Below are 9827 nucleotides of genomic sequence, written 5' to 3'. Positions count from 1 at the left end.
TAACCGTTTGAAAACACTCCAAACATTTTTTATAATTCTTTTTAAAAAAACAAAACAATTTAAAATTTTAGAAAATCGCTCAAATACATTTTTTTCTTTAAAAAAATATATTTAAATTTACAGATACAGATCAAGTTGCTTTTTTCATTCATATTTTAACGATAGATATATATACAACTTTTTTAAATATCATCAAACTGACAATTTACAAAAAGGTCGACGAACCTTTCTTCATCTTCTCTTCCTCTGCAAAGACTACAAACTTCGCCGGTTTCGCCGGTTTCGCCGGAAAAAACACGCCGTTACCGTCAATTCTCCAGAAACTAAACCATCTTCAGTTTTTCTTCTCCTTACTGAGTTTAAAAAACTCAGACATGGGTAACTGCATCGCCTGCGTGAACTTTGACCCTGAAGCTGAAGCAGCTGCAGCAGACTCAAAAAAACAAACCAAGAACCAAAAAAACAAGAAACGACATGTCCGAAAACCAAACACCTACCACGATCCCGACGGTCTGAGATCCCACGGTCCCATACGCGTCCTCCCCGACGTCCCCATGAGCCACCGGACTCAGATCAGCGACAAGTACATCCTAGGACGCGAGCTCGGCCGCGGCGAGTTCGGGATCACCTACCTCTGCACCGACCGCGAGACGCGCGAGGCCCTGGCTTGCAAGTCCATCTCCAAGCGGAAGCTCCGGACCGCCGTCGACGTGGAGGACGTCCGCCGCGAGGTCACCATCATGTCCACCATCCCCGATCACCCCAACGTGGTCAAACTCAAGGCGACGTACGAGGACAACGAGAACGTGCACCTCGTGATGGAGCTCTGCGAAGGAGGCGAGCTTTTTGACCGGATCGTCGCCAGGGGGCATTACACGGAGCGCGCGGCGGCCACCGTGGCGAGGACCATCGCTGAGGTCGTGAAGATGTGTCATATGAATGGTGTTATGCATAGGGACTTGAAGCCTGAGAACTTCTTGTTCGCTAACAAGAAGGAGAACTCTGCGCTTAAGGCCATTGACTTTGGCTTATCCGTGCTCTTCAAGCCTGGTATGTAAAACTTTCCCAAAATAGAAAGTTTTTTTTTTGAGATTCAGATCGCATTGTTGTTCTTTGAATGTTTGTTGATTGAATCTTTTGCAGGAGAGAGGTTTACAGAGATTGTGGGGAGTCCATATTACATGGCACCAGAAGTGTTGAAGAGAGATTATGGACCAGAGGTTGATGTGTGGAGCGCAGGAGTTATCCTCTACATCTTGCTCTGTGGTGTTCCTCCCTTTTGGGCTGGTATAAGCAAACCAGATTTGGTTCCTGATAACAAGTTTAGTATCTATACTGAATGATTCGAGGTTTTGATTTGCAGAGACTGAACAAGGTGTGGCACTTGCAATCTTGAGGGGAGTTCTTGATTTCAAGAGAGATCCATGGTCTCAGATATCTGATAGCGCAAAGAGCCTTGTGAAGCAGATGCTGAACCCTGATCCCACCAAGCGTTTGACTGCTCAGCAAGTTCTTGGTAAATGATTTGATAGATCTTGTGATCGATCTTTCATGTTCTCTCTGCTCTACTTGACGGTGTCTGTTACCCTTTTTTTTTTCTTTTTAGATCATCCTTGGATACAGAATGCGAAGAAAGCTCCAAATGTTCCTTTAGGGGATATAGTTAGGTCAAGGTTGAAGCAATTCTCCATGATGAATAGATTGAAAAAGAAAGCTCTGCGTGTAAGTGTTGTTTGCATCTCATTGGTTTATACTTTTTTGGTTTGGTTTCTTTCACTTACTTCCTTTTGATTTGCTTCCAGGTAATAGCTGAGCACTTGTCTATTCAAGAAGTTGAAGTGATAAGAGACATGTTTACACTGATGGATGATGACAACGACGGTAAAATAACCTATCCAGAACTCAGAGCTGGACTAAAGAAAGTTGGTTCACAACTAGGTGAACCAGAGATCAAAATGTTGATGGAAGTGGTAAATTTTTTTTGTCTTGATCAAAAGATTCAAAAATATTTTTCTCTGGTACTAACACGTTCATGATTTTTTTTTTTTGATGCAGGCGGATGTTAATGGAAATGGATGCCTGGACTATGGAGAGTTTGTAGCAGTGATAATACACTTGCAGAAGATGGAGAATGATGAACATTTCAGACAAGCTTTTATGTTCTTTGACAAAGATGGAAGTGGATACATCGAATCAGATGAACTAAGAAGAGCTCTAACAGATGAGTTGGGTGAACCAGACAACAGTGTCCTAATCGACATAATGCGTGAAGTTGACACTGACAAGGTCACATAATCTCTTTGACACCCTTTAAAGACTCTTCTTATCAAAAGATGTTAATTATATACTAATGTTTGAGTATGCAGGATGGGCGTATAAACTATGATGAGTTTGTGGTGATGATGAAAGCTGGAACTGATTGGAGAAAGGCATCAAGACAATACTCAAGAGAGAGATTCAAGAGCTTAAGCATAAACTTGATGAAAGATGGGTCATTGCATCTACATGATGCTCTCACTGGACAATCTATTGCTGTTTGATCTTTTACACTTGTTTTATCTACCAAAACAGAAGCAAGCTGATGGCTTTGTTTTCCTCTGTTCAAGAAGAAGGTTTTTCTTTTCTGAGTTTCTTTTTTTCATGTGTAATTTTGTATTTACTTCACTTTGCTTCTAGTGATTCTTTTGGTTTGGGAAGTTCAAAATTTGTAATTTATGGACCTTTAGTTTAGGCTTTTTCTTCACTGGAGAATGAATGTATTATGTATGTAATGTTTGTTTAATCTATCTTATTAAAACAGAAACATTATGACTTTTTCTAGGTGGATTTTTAAATTGGACCTACTATTAGATATGATATATTTTCTGATCCTATTAACTAACAATTAATGTTAGTAAATTATTTCCTTATTCTATACTAACTTAATACCTTATATACATTCATTTTATCAGTTGGCCCATTTTCTTTCTATTCAAAAAAAATATTTTCTTTCCCAATTGATTTCATAACCAACATGCAGTAATGTTAAATTTGAGATTTCATAATCATCATCTAATAAGTCCATGCGATAATCAACATGCAATACATTACTCCTTAACCAATTAATTTTATATAATAGTCGTATTATATGATATATTCAAAGTGGATTCAAATCAAACTTATTAACCCATTACTTTTTAACCAATTCAAACATGATTATATATCGGATTACCGGGTTTACTGGCTCGACGATCTAAATTAGATTTAAAAATGTTGATTCAAACGCAGTTTTTTAAATAGACAAAATTCTTACATATTAAATATTTGTATCATTGTTAACAAAATTTTGAATCATAAAATATTCCGCGCTTCCGAAGCGCGGGTCATGATCTAGTTGTTATTATAAAGCTTCTTTCTGACTTGTTTATGACAATAGTCTACTATGAACCTATAACGCACCTACCATCTACAGCTAATTGGGTTCCTATGCTTACTCGGCATTGTCGGTCCATATTATTTCACATCGATTATCCATCATTATATTGTTTCAGCTGAAATACACTTGATTATAAAGTTTTTTTTAGATGTATGACTGAAAAGATAATTGCACTTTGCTAATGTAGATATCCAAATCAAATTTTTAGACATTTATACTATGATATACCGAATCACTCAACCTTAAATTTATGATATCAGCAAACTAACATAAATCAATTGGACAAAAGGTTTATTTAAGTTTGGTTTACAACTTTTACATAGCAAAGAATCAGTCAGCTTCTTGAAGTCCATCCAAAACAACAGAACCAACCAACAAAACAACAGCTCCAAGCGCAAGAGCACCAGCCAAAACCGATTGAGCAACCACCAGAGTAGTAGAGTCATCAGGAATCAGCACCAGAGCTAGAATAGCAGCCGTCAGAGCCGGGAGTGCAGCCGAGGCCAAGACCGCAGGGGATGTACCGGCTAGAGTTTCAAGGAGACTGAGAAGACCGAGCTCCTCTGCTTTGGAGAAAACACCAAGCTTCTCAAGAGATGACAATGTGACTCCCAAGTCCTCTGCTTTCGAGAGAAGACCAGATTTCTCAACGTTGCTCAGCACTTTTCGCTTCTCAAGCTTCTTGAAAACGTCGACGTTTACTTCTTCGCTTCCTTCGAAGAATAGTCCCGCCCCGTACCATTGTTTCTTCCACTTGGCATCATATTTGTTCACCTAATATATATACAAGTGTCTATTAAGATTCATACTTTATGCAGTGAAAGGGGCAGAAGATCTGGGGACTTAGGCATGTAATGAAAATGAAGAGATTGATTTTTAAAGTTTACCTTCTTCTGAGGAGCCATTGAGACGACGGAGAAGGCTGCGGCTGGTGCTTTTACGGCGGAGTATGACCGTTGGAAGCGGGGGAGAACGGGATTGGAGAGAAACTGTGTTCGCGGGTGAGCTGCCGGAGACGATATGGGAGCGTTGACAGCCATTGGATGATGATCTGAAGCGATGAAGAAACAATACTTTGGAGATGTCTTCGCCCCCTCGCACACTATTTGGAAACTCTGGAGACTGAGAAACTGCCACGTCAGATTGTGTCTTTGTGATTTCGACCAATCATATTCGTTAGCGCTTTATCCTCGGGTTTCACTTGTTTTTAATAATTATCAGACTACGTATAATTAAAAATTGTAAATTCAAGATCTTCATAGTGGTTATTGGTTAAGGCATGAAGATCATAAAAACTCGGTCGATTAACAATCAGATTAGGCCCGGCTTAATTACAACCAGGAAAGACTCAGCCCCAGCCTATCAACAAATAAAAATCAAGAAAAAGCCTATAAATTTCAGTAATTATTATTTATTTTTTTTTAAATTACAACGTAAACAAACAAACACACTGATTTTTATATTGTAACCTGACCCCATTCCCATACAATTAAAAGAAGAAAAAAAAAACAAATGTTGTTACTCTTTTCTTCAATTAATTGTCTGCAGAGTTGTAGTTGTTGCTGCTGCCTTATACTCAATTGACTTGGTGAACTGCAAATCCAACCACACAAACGAATAAGATTATGTTTTTTGGAAACAAAAGAAACTCAATGTTAAGTTTACATTTTTTTAAAACAGCTCATCACCTGAGATATCTTTAGGTCAAGTTCATTCCACTCTGAGGTTGGGTTGCTTCCTGCTACTATCCCTGTCCCCGCGTATATCAATGCCCCAAGACCCTATAACAATTCAAAAGAAAACGATTTAGACCGGTTTGTGAAAAACTTAGGAAAGTGTTTTCCTAAAGTAAGCTTTTTTTACCTTTTCGACTAGAGCTGATCTGATCCCAACTGCAAACTCACTCTCTCCACCACCAAAGAAACCAATAGGTCCGGCGTACATTCCTCTATCGAATGATTCTGAGCGACGGAAAAAAAAATGTTTTGAATAAGCATAATTATCTATAGTTATTACTAGGAGAGATGGCTGAAAGAAGAAAAGAAAAGAAGCAGATTATCTTTTACCTATTTCCTTAATCAAAAGCCTGGCTTCTTCAGCTGGAAGCCCACAAACAGCTGGGGTTGGATGCAGAGCAGCCAAGATGTCAAACTGTAGATAAAACATACCACAAAAGAGTCAAACCCAATGTGAAGAAAAGAATAGCCTGGAGATAAATATTCACAACCCTTAGTTTCCGAAATGATCATGTCATGTTGTACAATTATTCAAATACTATTATCTCACCTCGTCATCTTCCCTCCTAAGCTTCCCCGCCAATTGAGAATATAGATGCTGCACTCTTGCAAGCTTCCTCACAGTTTTCTGAGGCTTAACAACTACCTGGTCACATATAGACTGCGAAGAAGAAAAATAATAAGGATAATAAGAACATGAGTCAATACACTTGTTAAATGCTAAAAATTCAAACTAACTGTAGACAAAAAGTTTGAAAGATGCAGAGCGATATAAGATTGAGCTTACGTTTAGCTTTTCTCTTATATTCTCTCGTACAATAGAGAACTCAAGGTCGTCTTTGGGGCTGCAGCAGTTAGATAAACCAAGTCAGTAATGCATATCCGGAAATTTCAATGAAAAAAATCGAATTTATGATTGTTGTTCAAAACAGTAAAGTAAATAAAAAAAGACTGACCTGGTTAGTAAGTCACGCTCTATCTCCATATCACGTGTCGTCGAAGCAGATCTAGGCCTAGTTGCAGCCAGAGCTTCACTGCACACACCTAACTGATTCCTTTGGAAAAGTCTCTCAGGCTGTTCTCACAAGATATGTGACATATAACTTTATCAACGGTTTCTTCCAGATATGTGAAATGAAATAGAATGCGCCAATAAACCACTTATATAACATACCGTGTTCCCAATAAAAGCAGGTGCACCAGGTGGTTGCAGACAAAACTGATAAGCATCCTGCCCTTCACTCTGTCAAACAATAACATAAGTGAGATTCAAGTCTTAACCTTTGCTTTATTCTAAAAGGTGAATATGGACACACACCTGTAACTGTGCAAGCCAAGCAATGGGATCAATGTCAACATCTGTTATAACCCTGCTGTTGCGAGCAAGCACAACCTGGTTTTTTGCAAACATTAAAAAAAAAAACATCAGCTAAGCTGAAAACCATAATAGTGTACGAAAATTAGTCACTAAAACTACCTTGCTAAGAGATGAACTCTTGTGCTTAATAATCTCCAAAGCCTTCTCAACAGCAGGGTAATACGCTCCTTTGGTGGGAACATGATTCTTGCTAAGAACAGATACTCCTAAAGACTCCCTTCGTAGCCTCATCACAACAGAAGAAACAACCTGACGACAAAAACAAAGTCCTCGTTAGCATAAAAGACACCCATTCAATAACTTCAAAAAAAAAAAAGCAGACTTTGTTCAATATATCCAACCTGAAGCATAGTCTCCTGAAGTGATTCAATAGCATTCTCAAGCGTCCAGGAGAGTTCATCGTCCCAAGCAAGAGTTGCAGCCAACATTGAGCTTCCCCCAAACTCATTAAACTCAACCTGTGCGTGAGAAGTAACCACTTAGACAAAACAAGTCACGTGATTTTTATTAAGCAAAAAAAAAAGGGTCACGTGCTTCTTGAGAAGAAATCAAAACTTTGAAGGTTACCTGAGGCACTGCAAAGTAAAAAGCACCAAAGGGTTCCCATTCCACAGAGATTTTTCCGTTGGGATCAAACCTCATGCCTCCATAGGCACGGATCAGAGGCGACTTAGACGACAGAAACCTTCAAAAAGCACTCAACAAATCAGATCACTGAGAAACGAAATTAAAAAAAAAAAAAAAACTCGTAAAGTTTATTGCTTTACCTTCGGATGGACCTCCAGTCATCGTGAGAGAAGGGATCTAGGTCACGGAAGAACACTGCGGAACCGATGCCGGCGACGCTGACCAGATCGCGATCTGATGAGCCTCCGTTACCGTTACCGTTCTCGTTCTGGCTCGCCAAGTCGAGGAGGAGATCGGGACGACCGACGTCGCTGCGGCGAGAGAAGAAGCAGCGAGGGTGAGTCTCGTTCTGGGCTTGAAGCCAGTCGATTGCTCCGATTTGCTGCTCAATTGGCACCTGAACCGAACCAAACCAAACCGAGTTAAATTAGTGTTCCTGAGAATTTGCGCGGGAAAAATATTCAAGAACAAAAAAAAAGACTGTTAATCATTACTTTTCTAGCTTAATATCTCTAGACACTAACTAACTAGTCATCAATTGTATTTGTAACTAACAGTGTTAAACTCGATTAGAACATTCGTTAATCTTTTCTCGAATGTCTTTTGTACTTATGACTGCTTTAAGTCAACTCTGTACTTGGTCAACATTTAATTGACTTAGAAAGGACAATTATTCGTTGTTGACGTCCATGTAGATAGTAGGTACGACTCAACTTCGAGTTTGTGTTTAATAATAGTCATATCTTCTTTCTTCCTTGGTTATTATTAGCCACTGTCTTTTAAGAGATTGTTTATGATTCATAACCAAAATCAACCAGAATTTGTACTAGTGATGAGGTTTATTACCGATGTCATTTTACCCTACCGTCGGTGAAAAAGGAAAAAAAACTACGTAATTACTAGAGCTAAAGCAAGTGGAAAATGATATAGTATGTGCATTCTTATTTAAACAAACCAAATGATTCGACTTTTATAGTCTTATTTTAAAAAACTTAAATGATTAGGAGTAACGATACGACAAGGAAACGAGCTATATTATATAGCCTATATATGTCACCACAACCCAATCCAGAACAACCACGTGGCGATATCTGATCTTTCACTAACGAAAACAAATGAAAGTCATGTACCTGTAACCGGACGACGCCGGAGGAAAACGGCGGAGGTTGAGATTTCAACTCGGAGACGGCGGAGATTAGTCTCTCAGTGGCGGCAGTTGGAGATAAAACAGCCGCCATGGTCCTCGTCTCAATTGTACCAAGTGGCGTCTTGAAATCGCCATGGCATCCATTCATGGACATGGAACACGACATAAACTTCTGAAATTTTATCTAAAAATCATTTATCAGATAATCAAACAATGATGTCCTTAGAAAAAAAAAAAAGATAAGAACGCAACAAGACAGAGAGAAACATACAAACCTTGCGGGAGAATAATCTGGTGAATGGGGTTTGGGAGTAGCTATGGGAGATGGAAACGGAGTTGTGTTTTGTAGTGTTTTTGCCCAGAAAATGAGAAGAGAGTTGAAGTGAAGCCATCGGAGATTGCTTAGAGAACGTAGGGAAGAGATATGGTGAGTGAGTTTTTAAAAATATATAGATGCCTTCTTGTTTTCTTGTTATCTGAAGAATTGTGATTATGGGCACTCCCTTAAATAAGTGCGACGGGGTTCAATTGGGGCCCATTAAAATTGAATATTCATTTCACCTGTACTTTAATTTCTCGGAATTTCTTGTAAACTACTTAGAAATGTTCGTTACTTTTCTTGTTACTACTTTTCTTTCTTTCATTCTATTTTTATTTATCCAAATAACAATTTCTTATTCTTAATCTGTCATTTTATTTCATAAATAAGTATGTACGTGATGATTGATGATAATTTTGTACTTTTTTATTTATCCAAAGATATTTCGAAATTGTGAAAGATTTAAAACTAATTTTTAATAGGAGGTGCAATTTATGATGGACCTTTTTCTATGGACAATTGTTTTTTTTTTTGCTAAAATTTGTTTTGTTTTGTTTGGTTTGGTATGTGAATGCGTTTATTCAATCGCTGGTCTATAGTATAAAAAGCACTGAATCTATGGATAATTGTTGCACTTCGTTTCACTTGATCTGCCATTCAATAAGTTAGATTAGGATTAGTACAATAAGTTAGATAGGATTAGTACAATAAGTTAGATAGGATTAGTACAATAAGTTAGATTAGGATTAGTAGCTAAAAATTTACACAAATAAATGAATGTTATCAAATAAATTGGATATATGACAACTATCGCGGGAGATGTCTTCGTGAATCAAGGAAAATGTCAAAGTCTTGTATACCACACTACGGACGGATCATACCGTTCATTTACTGCAACCGACGAGGTCAGTGTTTGTGAAGGGAATTACTCCATCGGTTTCTAAAATATTGTTGATGTAACATATTTTTCTTCTTACACAAAATATCATTTTAGAATTTAATGTAATTTTTAACTTACTATTAATTACAAACATATTAATTTATAAATAATTTTATTTAAATGATATTAATTAGTTGAATATGTGTAACATAAATACATTTTGATCATTTTCTTAATATATATGATTTTTTTTAACGTGGTACTCTTTGTAAACGGAGAGACTATATATTTTAAAAAATAGTGATCCTTTTTTATTAATAAAAAA

General features: G+C 37.7%; 3 protein-coding genes across 4 annotated transcripts; 1 reads left to right on the top strand and 2 right to left on the bottom strand.

Annotated features, from left to right (window-relative positions):
• The first annotated feature begins 211 nt into the window (after positions 1 to 211).
• On the top strand, positions 212 to 2803 carry LOC108817585 (calcium-dependent protein kinase 30). The gene is made up of 7 exons (XM_018590315.2): positions 212 to 1050; positions 1144 to 1287; positions 1364 to 1516; positions 1607 to 1722; positions 1803 to 1970; positions 2056 to 2286; positions 2367 to 2803. Exons 1-7 carry the CDS (start codon positions 375 to 377, stop codon positions 2538 to 2540), a joined length of 1662 nt encoding a protein of 553 aa, XP_018445817.1. The 5' UTR covers positions 212 to 374; the 3' UTR covers positions 2541 to 2803.
• An 886-nt stretch (positions 2804 to 3689) lies between these two features.
• LOC108817584 (uncharacterized) lies at positions 3690 to 4590 on the bottom strand. Its single transcript, XM_018590314.2, has 2 exons — positions 4303 to 4590; positions 3690 to 4189 (listed from the first exon to the last, which is right to left on the bottom strand). The coding sequence occupies exons 1-2, from the start codon at positions 4453 to 4455 to the stop codon at positions 3746 to 3748; spliced, it is 597 nt and encodes a 198-aa protein (XP_018445816.1). The 5' UTR covers positions 4456 to 4590; the 3' UTR covers positions 3690 to 3745.
• Positions 4591 to 4800: 210 nt separating this feature from the next.
• Positions 4801 to 8788, bottom strand: LOC108817583 (isochorismate synthase 1, chloroplastic). Of its 2 annotated transcripts, none has more exons than XM_018590312.2 (15): positions 8579 to 8788; positions 8287 to 8487; positions 7297 to 7553; positions 7097 to 7214; positions 6871 to 6987; positions 6629 to 6778; positions 6470 to 6544; positions 6326 to 6394; positions 6108 to 6226; positions 5939 to 5996; positions 5702 to 5812; positions 5482 to 5566; positions 5279 to 5376; positions 5104 to 5196; positions 4801 to 5008 (listed from the first exon to the last, which is right to left on the bottom strand). In XM_018590312.2, exons 1-15 carry the CDS (start codon positions 8693 to 8695, stop codon positions 4946 to 4948), a joined length of 1731 nt encoding a protein of 576 aa, XP_018445814.1. In that variant the 5' UTR covers positions 8696 to 8788; the 3' UTR covers positions 4801 to 4945. The 2 variants fall into 2 exon arrangements, with proteins under 2 accessions (XP_018445814.1, XP_018445815.1); XM_018590313.2 differs by having other exon boundaries at positions 8287 to 8475.
• Between the last annotated feature and the right edge of the window lie 1039 nt (positions 8789 to 9827).

The sequence above is a fragment of the Raphanus sativus genome, chromosome 7, assembly GCF_000801105.2.
Source record: "Raphanus sativus cultivar WK10039 chromosome 7, ASM80110v3, whole genome shotgun sequence".
NCBI classification, from domain to species: Eukaryota; Viridiplantae; Streptophyta; class Magnoliopsida; order Brassicales; family Brassicaceae; genus Raphanus; species Raphanus sativus.
This window is presented reverse-complemented; position numbering and strand designations above follow the sequence as displayed.